Source organism: Mercenaria mercenaria, chromosome 19, assembly GCF_021730395.1.
Source record: "Mercenaria mercenaria strain notata chromosome 19, MADL_Memer_1, whole genome shotgun sequence".
Classification (NCBI taxonomy): Eukaryota; Metazoa; Mollusca; class Bivalvia; order Venerida; family Veneridae; genus Mercenaria; species Mercenaria mercenaria.
This window is the reverse complement of record NC_069379.1, coordinates 40,966,947-40,988,207: the sequence shown is the minus strand read 5'-3', so window position 1 is coordinate 40,988,207 and position 21,261 is coordinate 40,966,947. Positions and strand designations below refer to the sequence as shown.

At 34.4% G+C, this 21,261-nt stretch overlaps 1 protein-coding gene across 1 annotated transcript; it reads right to left on the bottom strand.

Annotated features, from left to right (window-relative positions):
• Nucleotides 1–2,788: 2,788 nt before the first annotated feature.
• Nucleotides 2,789–6,496, bottom strand: LOC123543181 (uncharacterized). The gene is made up of 3 exons (XM_045329270.2): nucleotides 6,379–6,496; nucleotides 5,570–5,633; nucleotides 2,789–5,353 (listed from the first exon to the last, which is right to left on the bottom strand). The coding sequence occupies exon 3, from the start codon at nucleotides 4,847–4,849 to the stop codon at nucleotides 3,464–3,466; it is 1,386 nt and encodes a 461-aa protein (XP_045185205.2). The 5' UTR covers nucleotides 4,850–5,353; nucleotides 5,570–5,633; nucleotides 6,379–6,496; the 3' UTR covers nucleotides 2,789–3,463.
• Between the last annotated feature and the right edge of the window lie 14,765 nt (nucleotides 6,497–21,261).

Genomic DNA, 21,261 nt, shown 5'->3' with positions numbered 1-21,261 from the left:
ACATTCAAAGTGTCATTACGTATTTTCAAACTATTATTGAAATTTTGTATTAAGGTTTAGAAAGGACGTTATACAAACACGTGCATGTTGGTGTTTAAGGAGTCTGCTTTTTAAACCTGTGCATCTTATATCGGGTAAAATAAAAAAAATCTGGGTCGAAAAATGTGTTGTTTTTTTGTTGTTGTTTTTGCAGCCAAAATTACACCTAATCCCGATAATATGGTCGAACCTTTTAACCTTACATTGTTACTGAAAAGCATGAAAATCCTGAGTATGAACAGTGACGTCTGTCAAAATAGAGTCTATTTTATATAAAATTCTATATACTAATCCACCTACAATTTTTGACAGTGACGTCATTTTGTCAACAAACTATAAATAACCGTGGAATATCCCCAACGGATATACACTTATATTAAATAGAAATATGTCCTTATCATATCAAAATCTTTAAGTAAGGTATGGCCCAGTGGATGTGTTGGTTACTTGTCATGCGGGCGATGTAGGTTCGAAACCAGCGGTAGGCGAACTATATTTTATTTTATTTTGTAGCAAAAACATATTGTTTGAAAGACCAGTTACATTTGCTTTACTTGAGTTGTTGAAATGTTGTTTTTATATGTTTTTCGTGTTAGTTTTTTTAATTATCAACCATTTATTTCATTATGAAGTTTACCAAATGCTAACGCAACATTATTCTCCAAAGGCTCGTTACAGTTAAAAAAGTGTTCATAGGCATTTTAGCCATTTTATGTGGAGTGAAATGACTAACGTTTTCTACAGAAATTATTCTGTATGCATAATTCGTGAAACACAAAAAATCAAGATAACTATATAGATGAATAAGAAAATACTGCGTGGGAAAAAAATTCCGCCGACCGGATTCGAACTCGGTACATTTCGGTTATTACGACAGCGCCGTTATCCTCTGGGCTACGTACCCGTACAGGCTATTGGTAAAGAAACATATTGACAATCCAGTATAGTAGTCGCAACTTGACCGCGATGGTTGACCTTAGGCTGATTATTCATATCGATTATATCATTATAGAAATCAAGGGTGCTTAGGGTTGCCGTATATATTTATATGGAATTAGTTTGTGTATAGTGTAGTTTCAAAGTATATATACTTACATTTGATCAATTAAAACCTTCCAATACACTAATTTATATTTACACAAATTTATATTTCCCTTTTCTCGTGCAGCTCATGTTTTACGCACACTGCTTTTCAATTAAAAGTTGTGCCTCATTATGTATTATAATACAAAGGTCAACCATCGGGGTCAAGTTGCGTCCACTATAGAATATTGTCCATTTTATTTGACCTATCAAAACATGGACCCGGCTTTCATTATATTCTATTCCAGCCTGTATCAGATTAATATGAAAGCCGAGAACATGTTTTGACAGGTCTATTATATAGCACAATACCTGTGGTTTTACGTTTTAAATTGTGGCGCGTGGCCGTTAACTGTTACCTATTATAATCATGGGTTGCATACACGAAACAGAATTTGAATCGCCGAAGAGTAGGGCATTAAGAAAGTCAGAAACAGTGAGATATATCCTTATGAGCATGTTTTCATTTGGATTTTCCGAAAGGCATAGCTCAAGATAAATTTGTGTTGTGTTAATTTCTTGTAAATCATTTGGTTAAAGCTAATATTAACAAATATTTTGATCAGTGTTTAAAATCAAAATAATTTGTGAGCTCGGTTTCTTGATTGACTGATCTGTTATCTGACTCACATCTCGTTTTCCTTCGTGAAATGATGACTTAAATCAAACATTTTATTTGCCGCTTTTATTTCGTATGAATTGAGGAAACAATAAAGTACAAACTTCGTAAATGTTAATAAATATAACGGAAAACAGAATTAAATATAAAGGAAAACAGAATGTACGTTTTCCGTTTCAGAGTATTGTGTTGAATGTTTTATTTTAAAAATCTCAACCTTTACGATTATGATATACAATATGACGACACACATAAATGAAACAACTTGCGTTAAATTGTTTCAGCCGTCTGTTTACAGTATTCATATACAACTAAGTTCCACAAAAAGGCCCGATTTATGAGGAACAACAACCAGGTTGCTGGTAAATATTATGTACTATTTTTGGAGGAGTTTTTTTAAAATTTAATTGGGGGCCCAAAGTCGAGTCAAATAATATTGAAAAAAAAATCGAAGAAGAGGTAATCATTGAAATTTGAATGTTCAATTGTTATAATGTAGCAAAATGAACATTAAGTACTCTTTAATTATCTTTAATTATCCCGAAAAACATCACTGAAATACACTTAATAGTATGCCGTTTTCATCTGCAAAATCTGTAATATGAACATAACAATATACTTCATGACTCTTCCTTTCCTTGCATTCAACACTCCAAGGTCCGAAAGTTAAATTTAGTTGTGTTTTTTTTTCTCAATGTCTTCCTCAACTTTCTGCCCAATTTTGCCAAAATAGCCATGCTGAAGGTAATTTAGGTGTATTTGGCAATGCAAGTTCAGGTCCTATTCACTTGTTTCGGCCATTTTTGGATAGGAGCCGGGGAAAGGGGGGCGGTGTTCATTTTCAGCCAAAGTCACATGTTCTCATTTGATTATCTCATTAACACATTATAGCGGTTGCTTGGAACGGAATAAACGTGTACACAGTCTGATTGAATGAAAAGGCCCGCACCGTTTTGTTAATTAAACTGAGCACGATACACCAATAGTTATACATGTTTTTAGAAAATGTGAACCATTCTTTGACAAACAGTATATTAAACAAAACGATCAATTTTTTTTTGTTTATTTTAAGTTTCTTTTATTCTGTTGTAAGATCAAATAAAAGTCTACACTGTAGAAATAAGGGCTGTCAGTATTAGTGACAAATGCCCCGAAGCATGCCCAAGAATGCTACAGTTGTCTGTGCAAAAAAGATAAAAAATGTACATAATGACCATGACCCGAGGGACCGGGATCATGCCCATGGCATATTTTCAGGCTAAAATAGTTATTTGCACAAACTGACTTTTAAATCCATATATGTATAACAAAAACAAAAATAATGACCGCATGTAGAAAACCGATATGTCAAATTGTGACCTTGATCTTGATCCTAGAGATCCAAGCGGTCCGGATCGTTGACACCTCACATTCCTGGGATTAGATGAACAAAATCCCTCCATATGATCCGTACACGATAACCAGTCACACCACATTGTAACCTTGGCCTTAGAGATCCGGGCCATATGCGCGAACACCTGAATATGGTTAACTTTATTTTCAAATCCTCCTATGAATGTTACAGCACGGACAAGATTTTACACTATCGGACGCACACACAAACACACGAAAGGACAGTATGATTCATATATGCCAAGTTACGAGGGCAAGAAAGTGATCGCTAAATGCATAACTTTTAGTTATATACTTATGCATTATCTAAATACTATATCACGAAATAAATTAATAAATTATTAATAAATAAATTATCCCAACGACTGCAATCACGCACATACAGATACAGGCTAAATACTTAATTATAAATATACACTCGTGGCGTACTTCACAGCTCTCGCAGCATGTGCAGTGTATGTTGCATATTTTGAGGTATCTTCCGAGGCATGTGCTGCATTGACTGCGGATTTTAAAGTATGTTCCGCAGAAAAATACTGCTTGACGCACACAACAAACTACGCATTCAATGATTCTCTCCTCTCTGATATTCTGTTGCACTTCTTTTTCTAGCCTATGGTATTGTAATTTTGCGGCTGATTCTAAATTCAAATTTCTATCTTTGTACGATTTCTGTATTTTTTCAAGATGCCCAAGTACTTTCTTTAACGCTTCAGTAGTGGATATGTATTTGTCTACGTTTTTGACATGGGTTAATAGTGTGACATGTTTATTTTCTAAGTCACATTTCAAGTCTCTTAATACAGTAAGAACGCACAGTGCTTCTTCATTATCATTTTCAGTACCGCATTTAAAATGATGGTATATCATTACACATTTAATGTAATAAGAACATAATCCTTTTACGCGAAATTTAGAACGGAGCTTTTCGTTATCCCCTTTTCCATTTAGAAGAAATTTCAGTAGTCTGTAAACCTTTCTGTGTTTGTCTGAAAGGACTTCTCTCATAAATCTTACCTCCGTCTCGGCAAATGAGACCGGGTGCTCGTGATCTACAAGTACGAAACTGTTTGTCAATGATACATCTCTTTCAAATTTCTTACAGAGCAGAGATCCCTGAATGAAATCATTTTTATATATGTCTATTGGAGAAAAAATTATTTTAATACACGGAACCAAATCTACATGCAACGGTGTTTCTTTTGCGCCATCTTTACATTTCTTGTAAAGGAATTCGAGTTTCGAGGATGGTCCTCTTCTTTCAACTAAACGTTTGAAGATTACCCATTCATTATACGGAAGCTCCTTCCTATGTTCGTCGATATGCTCGGAAAATCTGAAGATTGCGTAATGAATGTATTCGAAAGTAAACCTGAGGGCCCAGTTATGACACTGACCATCAGTTTCTAAAGTACAAATAGGAAATAGGAAGTCAAATTCGTCAGGAAATCCATTTTTCGTTCTTTCATAAAAGCTCCCGACGCCAATAATTTCACTTTTGCAGTCTTTTATCTTTTTCATAAAAGTAGAATCTAGGCGTCGTTGAACGTATTCTTGACATCGTTCTAGTGCGTATGTTGCTATGTATTGCACTATAGAAACAACTCCCTTTTCAATATTTGATACGCCCTCATCACAAATTTTAAATTGTATATCATTATCATAAATATGATGCAAATATTGAGTGAGACTAGTTCTAGAAGCATTTTCAGGCATTTTCAGTATGGGATACGAATGTTAGATCGTCTTTCATTATCATAATATGCCGTTTTAGAACGCAAGTGAAAATATTCTGTTTTAAACATGTGACGAAACGACGTCAATTCTTCTACATATACAGCTTGAGCATACCACATGTATCAAAGTTGGATCATACAAATCTTAACATTTGTTTTCCAGCCCACTCAACCTTCCAGACGTTAAGACTACTATCTCGGGGACACTTATATTATGCGAAAAAGAAGATTCTAAAATATTTCAAAGCATAGCTCATAGAAACGAATCATATGAAACCTAATTAGTTGTGTCTGTCTGAATTTCAGTTAAAACATTATACAGTGTTTTCAGGCGCTATAATAATAGTCTGAGGCGTTAAGGTTTAACGTGTTCGATTTGTCAACATGTGAAACTGTTGTATAATACTGACGGAACGATTTGGTTGAATTCTATCCAGTACAATACAACCGTAGTATATGATAAATGTAGTTACACCAACACATTCTGAAAACAAAGGTTAAAAGACATTCAAAATATGGTCAAACATAGCAAAAACATTACAGGATTCATAATGCACATGTAATCATAAAAAGCGTACGTTCACATTTAGAAAATAACAACAAGCGCGACTGGTGGCAAAATAAAATATTTATCCAATAACGTATATAACACTATAACACATATAGTTACACATAACACACAGCAGTTCATGTAACTTACCATCTCTACAACTGCACAATCTCAAATCTCAAACTTCACTCAAAGCAGTGACTGTTACTTGATTCTGCAAAGTTACATGTTAACAGTGAATAAAAAAAGAGATAATGTGATTGGAGAAATATAAGTGTCATTCTGAAACTCACTTTTCATCAATCATTAAATTCACAATCGTACTGATATTTCTAACTTGAAAATGAACCTAATGATAGTATTTAATTCTTTTAATCAAACCAGTTAATGCAGCTCGCCTCAAGATTTAAACAAAAAGATTATCTTTCTTTCAAATTGAAGTTTGGTCATAATATGAACATTTTTTGTTTCTAAAATATTTTAAAAGTTCCAAATCACGAAAAAAAAACAAGATGACCGTCGGAAATCGAGCCCCGGTCAGCCGCGTCAATGAAGACATTTTTCCATCGTCGTAACCAATAGCGCTATAGCTGAAATAGTGAATAATGACTTCAAAATATAGATATTTATAATCGAGACAGATTACATGGAGTAAAAGCGTGACAAACGCTTTTCAATTTTCTTCGTAAAATGTAGTAAAAACAGCAAATTCTCAAGTGTTTCCGTTACAGGAAGTTTGTCAGTAATTAAGTTTTAAAGCCTTCTCAAGAAATATAGCATTTATTTCAAGATATCTAAAAAAAACTTGTTGTTGTCGAACGATCTGGAGGCATGCTGCTTTAGGCCGTACTGGTATCATCTAAAATGTGACGAAAAATAAATGATACCCCATGTTATGTTGTTGGTGATGATTACGATAATTATAATTATGAATGCATTTCAAAAGAGAAATTACTTACCGGCCATTTTATTTTGTCATATCACATCATTCATTCTGCTACAGTCCATAGTCAATGAAATGTCATTGCATTTATTACAGGCAATCCACATAAATATAATTTACTCACTGAGTGTAGCCTATCTGTATGTCAATATTTATCTTATCATGTATCAGGTGACGAGGCACATGACTTGACATTTGAATATGCTGGATCTCAAATTGTTTTGCTGAATATAATTACAATAACAAGTCAAGATTTTTTACTAGATAGAATACAATAACAAATAAAATCTGGAAAGAAGATCCCTCGGAAGCACCGAAAACAATGCAAACAGTGAAAATTGCAGACTCGGTTTAATTGAGTCTGTTCATGAGCAGAAATGGAAAATGCAACACTGCCCACGCCCCCCTAGCACCGGCTTAAGCAGTATTCAATCTTCAAATATAAATGAGTTGAAATCAATGATCCCGAAGGACCAGAAAATATAACAACACTGAGATGAAGTCGAGGCGACTTTTTACGGCCGCCACAAAGCACTTACAAGTCACATTTAACTTCAAGCATCTGTTTTTGTCTCGGAGAACCGGAAGATGGACATCTCGCAATATGATAATCTGTCCATTATAAACATTTAAAACTCTAGGCGTTTAATCCGTAAAACAATATGTGTATAAGGTCTAAAAAATCTTTGTTTCCGGTAACATGCTATAAAAAGTAGGGTAGGTAGGTCGGAAAATATTTTTTTTTTGGACTTTTTTTTTTATAAGGGAGACTTTTCGGAAATTATTTTTATGTTAAAAATGAATACAAATAAGGGGATTATGCCTTTAGAGCACCAGTAAGTTTATTTCTAACATCACTGGCCATGTTTAAAGCATGAAAAGTGCAGTTTTGCAACTTTTTGTTAAAAAGTTAAAAAAAAAAAATCTCCAAGGAAATAAAAACATTTAGGGTCGGGCAAAAAATTTAGGGTAGGTCGGGATACCGGAAACAAATATTTTTTTTTACGCCTAACTACTATGTCTTTATTAATTATCTCTGTTTATATGCATAAGAAATAAAACTACTTAAAGAAATAAATGTTAAAATAATTACAGAAGCAAATAAATGTAAGGACGATCATATGAGAAATTCGGTTTTCAGTCCTCTTCATTCAAACAAATGTGCCACTTAGGTAGAAGATATAAATGCGTTTTCAATTCGAAAGTAAGAAATTATCTTCAGTCTTAAGAAAATGGACGTACTGATTCTTCAGTCTTAAGAAAATGGCATTTTTCAAATGCTTGATAGTTTTTGCCTCTTAATACATGTATAATGAAATACAACATAAGACAAAAATGCAACTTTTAAATTAGATGAAGCTTCCGGAAATAGCCAAATTTGGCCGATTATTGTCAAATGTATGTAGAACACAGCTTCGCCAAAATTGATGTTCCTGCAACAGTATATTTGTTTTGGTATTTCCACAATCATTTTCCAAAGACGTATACAATTTGTATACAGCAGTATGCCTTTACGCCATTATGAAATCCATATTGACTTTATTGTAAAGCAGATCAGCTGCATGATGGATGAGCGAGCGCCCCTCGTATACGTCCTTTACTATAACAAAAAATCAGAGCCTGTTCTTTGGGTAGCGCATTTACGCCGAAAATGTTTCGCATATAAACTATTTTAAGGTAGTTCTGCACGTTTGATAAACCGGAAGTGATAGCGTAACGTCATTTATCCGGAAAACGATGAATAAAGTCTTGATTCGGCCGGCGCACGGAAATGAAATCAGTTTGTGAATTAAAGATAACCTGTGAGTGAATTTATTACAACGGCACGCACCGTTACTTTCTTTCTAAAGTTAAAATATGATATTAAAACATCTGACATGTTAGATAATTCAAAATGACATCTGAAAATTAACTTGAAATGTGCGGGTCACTTTAATCATGGTCAAATATCTAAAAAAAAAAAAAAAGCTCACGGACCTAAACATTCTATTTCACCAAAGTATAGGCTTAGCGTTTATTTACGACTGAAAAGTTTCATTAAAATCTACAATGTAGAAAAAATTCTATTCACGAAAAAGGTATGAAAACTGATTTTCCCATAGACTCCCATTGTGAAACATTGCGTGAGATCCGATTTTTTAAAATCAGTCTAGCAAAATATAGAGCACACGACCCCATCTTTTTTATTTGCTGAATTTTCTAGGTATATTTCGAAGTTTTGAAAAAATGAGTGTTTTATCAAATTCTACATTGTAGACAAATTTTCGATCCAAACGTGCAGAACTACCTCAACCTAGAACCATATCATGTCCCAGGGACGAGCAACTATACTCCAGACGGAAGTCCCATTCACTTTATTTTAATGTAGAACCATGACGCGTTCTATGGCGAGCGTCTTTTATTGTAAAATAGAATCATGGTATGCTCTATGAGAAAGTTTCTTTTCGGAATCATGTCGTATAACCATAGGTATTCAGTTGTAACTAAGACGACAGCCGACTTTATTGACAAGCGTCAAAAACCTATATGTCCACTGTTGCAACGTATGACTAGTACATGGTTTATAGGCGCTTTTATGCCAAGAAGAAGCCATATATATTCGTTTAAACGTATAGACATAGCATGTTCTATGGTCAAGCGTTTTTCGACTATAAGTTAAATGTAGAACAATTGCATGCTCTTTGAATAAGGTTGCCAATATTGTTTTACCTGTCTTAAGATTCCCAAATTTGAACTGAACAAAAAGTGGTCACCAGGTCATACCGTTGTAGGTTAACATATGTGGTCGATAAAAAACAAATCAATCATAGGATTTATTAGGGACGCTCCACTGAAATATGTGGGGTCAGTATTATAAAGAGTGGGACTCGGCTATCGCGTCCCCTATATATCATACTGACCATACTTATTTCCGTGGAGGTTCCCTACCATACCCAATAATTAATAATATACTTAACCGTTGTGTAGAACCATAGCATTTTCTATTGTACGTCAACAAGCAATCTTGTGTACTCTACTGTAACACAAAACTACACATTGGTGGAAACATTTTTACTCTGCTGTTGTGTAGAACCGTTAGCATTTTCTATGGGTGAGCACCTATATGTTTATAACAAATCCTGTGTCTCCATCATAACATCGAATCATAGCATTCACAAACTTTGAAGATATATAAAGAAATAAATATGACATACCTCAGGACAGAGATGACAAACTTAAACACACAAATTAATCGTTCATTTCATTATAATTTTATAGTGAATTGATCGTAAAAATAAATGTATCCTCGGGAAACCTGTAGTTATTTTGCTGAATTGTCACAAGGGAGGATCCAAGGAAGAAGTAAGCATGCAGCTTACCCCCGCCCTCAAAAACTTTAAACAAACATTTTGATAGCCTAAAAGTCATTTTTGTCAAACCATTAAGTTTGGTTAGCTCGCAAAACGCTTTATGAATATCATTTGTAATTAATGTCGTAGAACCAGACAACAAATTTAAGACATGACATTGTGCCAAATTGCTAAAACTATGTAAATTATACGTGCAGTTGCACCTTTTGATGTATACTTGCTAAACATTGTACAAGATGTTCACCTGACCTCGCTAGAAATTCTGCGCCCCCACCACCAACCCAATGTCTCGTTCCGCCCCTGATATATATTACCAGTATTAGGTACATCCTTTAGTAAATACAGCATGTGGAATGTCCATGATTAACAGGTTGCTAAAAGAAAACTGTTTTTCAAAGAAAATTGCGGAAAGGAACTATGGAACAAAGAGGTTCCTGACGGGTTACATTATACTTTAAGATACCATTCACATCATCTGTAATAACCCAACGACATGCTTCAAGCCAGGTGTTTGTTTTGTTTGTTTTGTTTTGGGTTTAACGCCGTTTTTCAACAGTATTTCAGTCATGTAACGGCGGGCAGTTAACCTAACCAGTGTTCCTGGATTCTGTACCAGTACAAACCTGTTCTCCGCAAGTAACTGCCAACTTCCCCACATGAATCAGAGGTGGAGGACTAATGATTTCAGACACAATGTCGTTTATCAAATAGTCACGGAGAACATACGCCCCGCGCTTCAAGCCAGTGACCCAAACTGATAACTATCTTTATCTAGTATCCCCAATGTGCCGGGTTAAAGTCGGTAATCAGTTCAAAATTTCACACAATCACGCTGTATCAACAACCTTGCTGATTAACTGATTTAAAATGATAAATATGATATAGTTCTGTTTCGATCACGCGGTATCAATAACCTTGCTGATTAACTGATTTAAAATGATAAATATGATATAGTTCTGTTTCGATCACGCTGTATCAATAACCCTGCTGATTAACTGATTTAAAATGATAAATATGATATAGTTCTGTTTCGATCACGCGGTATCAATAACCTTGCTGATTAACTGATTTAAAATGATAAATATGATATAGTTCTGTTTCGATCACGCGGTATCAACAACCTTGCTGATTAACTGATTTAAAATGATAAATATGATATAGTTCTGTTTCGATCACGCGGTTTCAATAACCTTGCTGATTAACTGATTTAAAATGATAAATATGATATAGTTCTGTTTCGATCACGCGGTATCAACAACCTTGCTGATTAACTGATTTAAAATGATAAATATGATATAGTTCTGTTTCGATCACGCGGTATCAATAACCTTGCTGATTAACTGATTTAAAATGATAAATATGATATAGTTCTGTTTCGATCACGCGGTATCAACAACCTTGCTGATTAACTGATTTAAAATGATAAATATGATATAGTTCTGTTTCGATCACGCGGTATCAACAACCTTGCTGATTAACTGATTTAAAATGGTAAATATGATATAGTTCTGTTTCGATCACGCGGTATCAACAACCCTGCTGATTAACTGATTTAAAATGATAAATATGATATAGTTCTGTTTCGATCACGCGGTTTCAATAACCTTGCTGATTAACTGAATTGCAGTTGTAAATACAAGTTAAAGCATACCAAAAGTTCCTTCTAGGGCACATCTATATAAATATAAAATGACCATCTTGTAAAATTTTGGTTGTAATGTACGTCTGTTTTATACTGCCAAAACTACCAGGTAAGTATTTACGATAGTTATTTAACATAAATTGTTAAATCCAACAACAAATTAAATCTGTTACCTCTTTCAGTATAGTAAATTTGCCCTGTTATCAGAACTTCTCACCTACTTATTGGCAAATATGTGGGGTGAAGAAATCTGACCTTCCTAATTAACCATGAAATTGCTGTAACAGTTGTCAAACAAATTTGTGTCTTTAGAGGTAAGCTGAGTGTGAATTCCGCCATCTATTTTTTCTGCAATTTATAGCCAAAACAAATATGAATGTCTAGCAAAATGACGGCCTGTTTTCAGTTTGTTTCAAAGGATTATGTTGAGCAAAGAATTAAAAGAGTCATTTGTTCCATAGCTATAGCTCTTATAGTGAAATGTTTAATTGAATATTTTCACACTTCATAACATCAGTATGTCACTGTATTCCTGTAAAGTACACCACAAATAAATGAGTCTGATAAATAAATTGCCTTTATCACTTGATTGTGGTCTTATCATGACCTTCCCAATTAAACCTGTCAGTTAAAAATTACTGAATTTTTGGGGAAACCATTAAGAAGCAGTTTGCCAATAAACATAATTATAGGGCCGCAATGGGGTTTGTTTTCATATATTAACCATGCATTTGAAGGTAACGATAATATTTGGTTGTTTACATTTAAATTTGCTGATATATGTCTATCTGGTGAATGTACATATGTTATGTTCAGGAGGAAATAAAAGAATCAATTAATCATATTCGGGTTTAGTATTGTGTAACCCATGGACTCCCCCCCCCCTTCCCTCCCGCCCCCATTGAGAAAGAATAGTTTAACGTCAGAGGTTATTTCTAAGGTCACGGAGTTTTATTGGCCGGCATGTAATGACAACAGCTTTCGGTATCAGTAGCTCAGTCAAGTGTGACTTATTAAACTGTAATATTCCTTCTCAGGAGAAGGAATAATGATATGAAATTTGTGAGTCTATGCATCACCTCGTGTTAACTAACTGTTTGTAATGCCTTCCTAAAATTCGGAAAACATCCCTGCTTTATGTATTTCAGATTTCATTAGAATTGAATTTTAGGATAGTTTGAAAAGATAAACAAGTCATTCTTTAGAAGACAATTTCATTTAATATAAAGTTTTGTTTTTCATCTAATGCATATCAAAACAAAACTAACCTAAATACATAAGAGGTCAGGTAGAATTTAAGCTAGTATAATTCGTAAAGTAACCATCTAGGTCATTTTTTAATAAAACAAAGAAAATCCTGTAAAGGATCGACCTTAAAGAGTTTACAAAACGGTAATGCAACATGAGTCACGACAACGCGATATGAGGCGTGACATGTTGCCGTTTCAAATTTTCGTTCGTCATATTTCATGTCGCAGTGGAGTAGATGGTATACACACAACATGACTCACAACAATGAGAAATTATGCTCAACATACGACGCGAAGGCTGATAATACAACATGGCATCTCGTCATTATTGTCGTAAGTCATGTTGCAGTGTAGCGAATCGTGTCGCATTAGACAAGCACGACAGGAGCTTAGCTGGATTCCGTAAAATGGTGGCGCAGAAAGCCTATTAGATTATCAGAAAAGTGTGTAGTGGTTGACTTGTAAACGGAAACCTACATATCTAAATTATTAAGAAGTTAAATATGTCTACCATCGAACCATTAAAATGAAAACGTGATAGAAATGAGCGTTTGTTAAGCTGCCAAAGATATTTTAGCTTTTCGTTTTGAGCTTGCATCTGCTCGTTGAAATGACTTGAAACTTGACACGCTTGTTCAATGTGTAGGCCTAAGATATAGTGCACAAATTCCGTAACATTGTTTTTCTTTATCACAAAGTGATGTTCCTATTTCGAGTCTTTTTATCTTGCATTCTTGGCATCCATCATCAGGCCATCGTGAGCATGCGTGTTCATGATCGTCTTTTTTGCATCCATCCTTCGTCATTATCCCATATCGAGTCATGTATATAGTCGTCTTCCTTTTTTTGTATCCCTCATCATCATTATGATATCGTGGTGTCAGGTGATTTTAATTGTCTTGCTTTCATTGCATTTTTACATGAGGACCTTGTTGATGTCGTATTTAATCAAAGTGCTTTTTGGCATCATACATTCACAAATATGTCTTCTTGATTTATTTCTTAATTATCTGTATCTTTCTGCAATACCAACTGAAACCGTCATCTTGCAAGATATCACAGATGCAAACATTTTTGCTTAAGATTACTTAGTAATGTAAAGACCTTCAGGATGCGCTTTTGATAGTGTTGTTTATTTCTTGGCCCTGGATACGGATATTTAAAACATGTTTACCGTTTCCAAGAACAACAAAAATGGTAAATAAAAAATGTACTGGAATTGTCAAGTTCTGAGAGATTCTGTGTGAGTTTCTGTTATATCATTTCCTTTCTACAATGATTTTTTTTTATGTAAAGTAATAGATTCAGTGTTGTAGCACTTTTTCTCGGGCGTCTGTATGGCTTCGAAAATGTAGTGGCTAGTCTAATCTCAATAGCCGGGTATAATTTTATATCAAAATTTTGCCTAAAGTTTTATTCACGGAGTAAACCGTCATTGCGTATCCTTTTTTTCCAACTTTGATGCACCGTGTTTATCAAACTTGAAATGTAATGTAAATTGGTTATTATCCAGGTCATTATGACCAATATACGTGAGAATATGCAGATTTTGTAAACAAATACAACACTCAACATTGATAACCAACATAATGCGTATCCAGTAGTAAAGATACAAGCGTCTAGTGTACCCATTTAGCTAATAACTTTATCATGTATTTGTGATAAGTCAGTGATATACACATGGAGTGCACAGCATTGAAAATTATCTTAAGTGCATTTAAAGAGGCTGTCCAATATGTTGTGAAGCTTTAAAGGCATGCTGCTGTGTAGAAAACAGGCACTGTAAAGGCGTCACAAACTCCCTTGTTATAAATCTGTTGAAAAAAAATCAACTAAAAAAACTTTAAACAGTATCAAACTAAACTTTATATTTTACATGTGAAAAGTTAGTAACTTATAGCCGACCTTTGATAGTATGCTTCAATATTTATAGACATTGTTTAAGACAGCTTTTCGAAGCATCCAAAAACCGGCCAGTTTTTCATGAAGACATATAAAGACCAAATTTCCTCTGTAATAAACTTGATTAGGTTATTGAATTTCGCTCTTTATCCCAACAGTATTTGGCCACATTGAGATTTTGATTAACTGTGTACCACGTAGTGCATGCTATGTTTTCACCTCATCATACTTCTACATTCACTCCAAAGCTGAAAATGATGAGTTTAATGTCTAATTAGTGTATCTTCTACTTAAGACTGATGATGATGATGATGAGGGTGAAGGTGGTGTTGGTGATGATGGTAATGTGGTGGTGATGATGATGATAATGATGATGATAGTGATGATAAGGAAGACGAGGACGAGGACGACGAGGAAAATCAAATCCACGGTAAAAATCGGTTCAAAGTCTGTCATCTGCGAGTAAATTGAATATGTATGAACAAAATTCTCAAAATGTGTACACACATGCAAAAACTCAACCTGTCTAATGAGAAGTTATGCATTTTCTGACTTTCTAATTCTAGCAACGTTTACATATATGGGCTATTTCATTACTCCTCTTCTATACTACGCTATTACATGTCATTCACTCAAAACTTCGATATGATCATCAGTATTCATCATCAAACAGATGAACTTTTATAAACCCTTCTTGTAGTTAACAAATGGCAAGTAAATGAGCCTTATGTCTTCCGTTTATGCAAAGCATGAACTGAAAGTTGACGATCATCCTATATAATGTAGGATTTATCGTTAGAATTTCTCATCATTATATAACGAACTAGATTGAGATACATTGTTTATATCTATTTTATGGTTTTTGGTAAAATACTGAAATATATCAATGAAATAACATTGATATGTTTCACTGTTTCAAAGCAGTGAAAATATTATTTTTAGTTTTCGCTATTTTGAGAAAAGAGCCGAAACTACTTTCTTTTATCTATTCTACATCTCTTTTATTTTTCAAGTTTATTTTTCATTCACATCAGGGTATATAATATGCATTGATACACATTAAACCATGTGCATCCAGTATGAGATCAGTATATTTCATGGATACCCATTATGAATACTTCAATTTAGATATTTTCTTTCGTTTATTTATTACCTCCCTTTGTTACCAGTGTGATATCAACAACAACAACATCAATCAATTTTCAAAATGGAGAACATTTAAAGAAATGAGGCTGTATTTGGCCATTGGTTTGATCCTGATTCCTTCTTTGATGAGGAAATTCTACACACTGAAAATCAGGTTGAAATACAGAGCTAGTTTACTGCTGAAAGGACATTCAGATCAGTTGATGTTGATGCTTCCTTAAAAGAAAACAGAATGTGATATGAAATTCTGCGACATGTTTCTTCTGTCTAAATATGAAATAAGAATCCCTGAATTTAAACCATCTAATGCGATAAATGCCTATGTTTGTGAATTTCTCTTGGGGGCAACAAAAACAACGAGTACGAGTACAATACACGAAGGAGTTTTGTTAGTTCAAAGATAGATACATAAAAAACACTTTAAACTGTCTATTAGTAATGACCCAGAATCTTCTAAAGCCCGCATTGTTTTGAGTGGTAAAAAAGTCTGCCGATGACAGAAAATGATACGGCAAAAACCCTATAAAACTGCCAAGCCACTGCTTGACGTGCATTCGAAAATAAAGATGAAGTCAAAACATTGGGAGATAAAAACCCAAGAAAAATAAATCCACTCTATATGTCATTGACTCGTATTTGAAATTGATGACCAGATAGTCCTTAACACTGAGAGGAAAACTAAAACAAGGCATACAGATACCAGGTATGATAAAAATATATACTGTTTAATGTATCATATTTGTTTTTGGCTCATCTCTACCTAAGATAGTTCTGCACGTTTGATAAACCGGAAATAATGTCGTAACGTCATTTATCCGGAAAACGTAGAATAAAGCCTAGATTCGGCGTACGGAAATGAAAATTATTTCATGAATTCATAGCAACTTATCGGTGAATTTATTACAATGGCACTTGTTACTGTCTTTCTAAAGTTAAAGTTCCCGCCCGCTTAGCTCAGTAGGTAAGAGCGTTTGTCTACGGATCGGGGGGTCGTGAGTTCGATCCTCGGGCGGGGCGTATGTTCTCCGTGACTATTTGATAAACGACACTGTCTGAAATCAGTAGTCCTCCACCTCTGATTCATGTGGGGAAGTTGGCAGTTACTTGCAGAGAACAGGTTTGTACTGGTACAGAATCCAGGAACACAGGTTAGAAATGCAATAAAATTGGGCAACTTTTCCAGATAATGTGGTCGACATGAAATACTGCTCTTAAAATAACTCATGTGAATTAAGGCTATTTCTATTCATTGCTAAACAAAGAATTTTCAAAAAGAAATAATGACCATCTTATTTTCATGTTATTTCCTAACGGAGCAATTTGATGCACTTAACCACAAGGTGGATCAAAATTAAAGGGAATTCATAGTTCCGCCTACTACGGATCACAAACATTCAAAGGAGACGAAACAACTGCCAAAAATACAGGGACTGTTCATCAAATTAAGTAATACAATGACAGAAGTTACAAACTTAAGCTTTTGTTGTTGCAGATATTACAATCCACTGACATTTTAGAAACTAAAACAAGGCCAGGATTATGTCGCGTTGGGCGACCTATGGTTTTCCACTTTTCTATTTTTTTTTCCAGGGGGAGATTTTGTCATTTGAACCTGTTAATAACTGAATGAAACGGGGCGTTTTAGCTCTAAATCGGTTATAGGTCACTTATTGATATGTAAATATCCGTACTACGCTTGTTTCGAATCTTAATTTCATTAGAATGTCCATAAATGATCTATGACGTATACCTTTTGTCTGCGTACATTAAATTTCCGTGGCGTAATATACAAAACAAAAATATGGCGGTATTTAACAGGAAACGACGAAGTAAACACAGATTAAAGATGCAGTCAATAATCGAATAAATGACAATAAATAATTAGTACACAAAAATATAAATGTCATAAACCTCAGTGTGTAAGTAGTTCAAATGGAACATTTATATTTTACTGCTCCCCTTTATTTTCTTGCCAGATCATGAGCTTAAATTTGTTTTATCAACATCATACGAATGATGCAAATTATATTTTATCAATATGCAATTAAAGAAATAGTATTTAATCATTTTTCACTCCTACCTTAAAAGAGGCCAGTATTGAAGTATCCGATATTCATATACTTTAATTGGAAAAATATATGAAACCAGCGTCATCCTGTTAAGTGAGACTGTTTTAAGAGACTCCCTGTCATATGTGACCTTTTTCGCTGCTTCCCAAACTCGGTCTCTTAAAACAGTCTCGACTGTATGTCCGTAGCTTTCATAGAGAAGTGTAAATTTTGTATGGGGAAAACATGTCGTAATTACTAGTGTCGTGGCTAAGAAATATCATGAATGGCAATATTTTCAGTTTTTTATTCTTTCAAGTTTTGATAAAGAAGATGCGTATGTAAATAAAAGATTCTCAGCTCTACACCGAGAAATATGTACTCTTTCTTTCGCTGAGTTTACAAGCTTGTTCGTTTTTTTTTATTTGTTTTTTTTTGTTTGTTTGTTTTGTTTGTTCTTTTTTTTTTGACAAATTTCCTAAAGTTTATTTGATTATTTCGGAAAGTTTTCCAAAGCCTTCAAATCGCGTATATGTTTACTGGAGCTATTTTTGTTGGAACGTATTTGAATATGGCTATTGACTATTAAGTAGGACAGACTCTTACCCCGGACATCGCACGTTTAATTCTCCACAAGTACTTTGACAGGCACAAGTACTAGTCAGATATTCAGGAAGTTGTTAATGATTTTATTTAACATCTGTGTTTATTGTTGTTGTTTCGCTGGATTTGTGTGTGTGTGTGTGTGTGTGTGTGTGTGTGTGTGTGTGTATGTGTCGGGGATAGGGGTGGGTGCGGATTGACGTCAAACCGACAGAAGTACAGGCAATACTTCCATTTTCTACCTTTTGATGATGGAGGAAGAGCCAAGGTGCCCCTCCACGCATTATTTCATCACTGGCGGGTTCCCGTGTAAAATAATCGACCTTCCGCACGCCAACTGGATGACTTCCTCACATAAACAATTCAACGCCCCGATAAAGGCTCGGAGCCACATTGGTGTAGGGCATGTGATTCGAAGTCAGTGACCTTAACCACTCTGTCAGTGGGGCCCCTGTGTATAATAGTGAGTTTGGAATATGTACCTTTTTTCTCCAGTATATTTTGTTCCTATTCAATAAATATCTTTGATCCGATACCAAGAGTCAAAGGTTAAAGTTTATAACATGTAACGCACACTGTGCCGATTGCTTTGACATCAATTTCGAGACAAAACAGCTAATCAGACTTTAACTTGTAAATGTAATACAAGGCCGTCCTACGAAAAATATTCTTTTACGTGCGCTTGTAAACATTCACTCAAAAATATTGTGTCAGTTTCATGTTTCAGAATTTGCACAAGGTTTACGTGTTTAAACTTCACTATTTATTTTTTACAGTCTTAAGAGAAGCTCAGCTAGCGATATGAGAACAAAAGTATTAAAACTCAATCATTCAAATCTCAACATGCTCATGTATGCTTAATATCGATCATGTAGATTCTTTTGCATAAATCGGACTCTGAAAGAGAAATATTTACAAATGTTAGTTTGACGGAAGGTCAGACATCGTTCAAACAATGCTTTTTGGGCCATAGCTGCTGTTTTTGGGAGCATTGTCAAACATGTATACTGTATCGATAAAGGGGAGGTAGCACTGTGTTTCAATTTGACAAATTAGCGTTACTTTAGAATTTACCCCAAAAATGACGTTTTCAAGGGCAGATAACTCTTTTTCGAATCCGGTGACCTATGATTTTTATTGCATTTTTTGGTTTCTTAGATGATTGTCCTTCAATATCCAAAGTTTAAAGAAATTCTGTTATTGGGAAAATTTTCGCCCATCTCATATACAGGGAATTCTAGCGTACGCCTTTAAATTAGCGGTCAAAATCAAAATAACTGTCTGAATCTTAATAAGATTTCTTGATGCATCATCTAAATCACATCTCCTTTTACAACGTGCAATATAATGACTTAAACCAAACACTTATTTGCCTTGAATGAGTCGAAGAAACAATGAAGTACAAACTTCGTGAGTTTAATAAATATAACGGAAAACAGAATTCATGTTTCCGGTTCAGAGGATTGTGTTGAATACTTTATACATTATACAAAAGGATGACAGATATAATTAAACAACTTGCGTTAAATTTCTTCAGCCCTCTGTAAACAGTATTTATTCTACACAAAAGGCCTAGTTTATAAGAAACAACAGGTTACTGGTAAATAGTATGCCCTAGTTCTGGAAAGTTTTATTTTTAATTCTAATTTAAATTATTAAGGGCCATTTTCACCCAAAGCATGTCCCCAAATCATTACAAAAAGAAAAAGAAAAATCGGAAAATAGATAGTAAGTTTGAATTTGCACTTTTTAAAAGTAGCAAGAATCTGCATTTTAATGCATCGACGAAATAGGCTAGATATTGCATTTTCTGATGAAAATAGGTAAAAATGGCAATAAACATAGCAATATCATTCTCAACCCCATCTAGAATATATTCTTCAATTCGACACTCCTGTGATCATTTCACTATTCTACGGAATTACAATTAAGGGTACACTTCGAATTTTGGCCCCCGTCAATATTTGCTACAATTAGAACTTCGTGATTTTGGATGTCTGTAAATTAAGGTGAGAGATAATGATTGTTAATTCTTTAGAAAATTTGAACAGCCGAAACATGTAAAATTCTGATGTAAGTTGTAAAACTAACTGCTACTAGCTTTGTATGAATCAATGAGTCACCTTGGCGCGGGAAATTCAAATCACGGGAGGGTTCCATGCTTGTTGATTGATACTTAGGAACTTTTTCGCTATTTTGTTAAAAACGAGCTGGATGGGCACCCTTTCCGTTTATATCCTGTAGTTCAGTAGGGACTATTAAATTGAGAAATGCAATAAAATTGGGCATTGTTCCTGCAGCGGGATCATTGCAGGCTGTTCAAAAAGTGCAAAATTGATGATTTTGGCATGCCATTTTTAATGAAATATGTAAAACTTCGGTTTTGATAACTTTCTGTATTCTTGTATGAGAGTCCTGATCTTGCCACTAATTGAAAGCACAAAACATGCAAGCAACTTATAAAATGGCCACCCTGATTCTGCTCATAAGGGAAGTGCAATATTGCGACTCGCTACATGTAAACCTGGCCGTGCCCAAAATTTTCGAATCTAAGTGTACCCTGCTACCTTATGTACTTATCGCCAAAGGTTTTTTCTCTTTTTTAGATCGGAGTTTTTCGTTGGTTGCAATGAAAAAGAAATTCTGTCTGTCCTCGCTATTTACCTATCATAGTGAATCATTTAATATAAGTTGAGCTTTTTCTTAATCATATACCAATACGTAGTCATCAAACATATTAACTTGTATGTTCTTTTTTTTAATGCATATCTGGTAATTTGACAATATCAGTTTTCCAATAAGGCTAGTCGAATTCCTAAATAAAATTGTCAATTTCTATTCCTTGTATTTGTTTTCAATCAGTCCATTTAGCTAACACTATCCACCTGTATCAGTCAATAAAAGGTCTTTATCACATCAATGCGGTTGCTTGGAATAGAAGAAAAGGTATAGGTATCC

Excerpts from the sequence above, each read along its gene's own strand:
- LOC123543181 (XM_045329270.2), bottom strand. The coding sequence starts at position 4,849 with ATGCCTGAAAATGCTTCTAGAACTAGTCTCACTCAATATTTGCATCAT.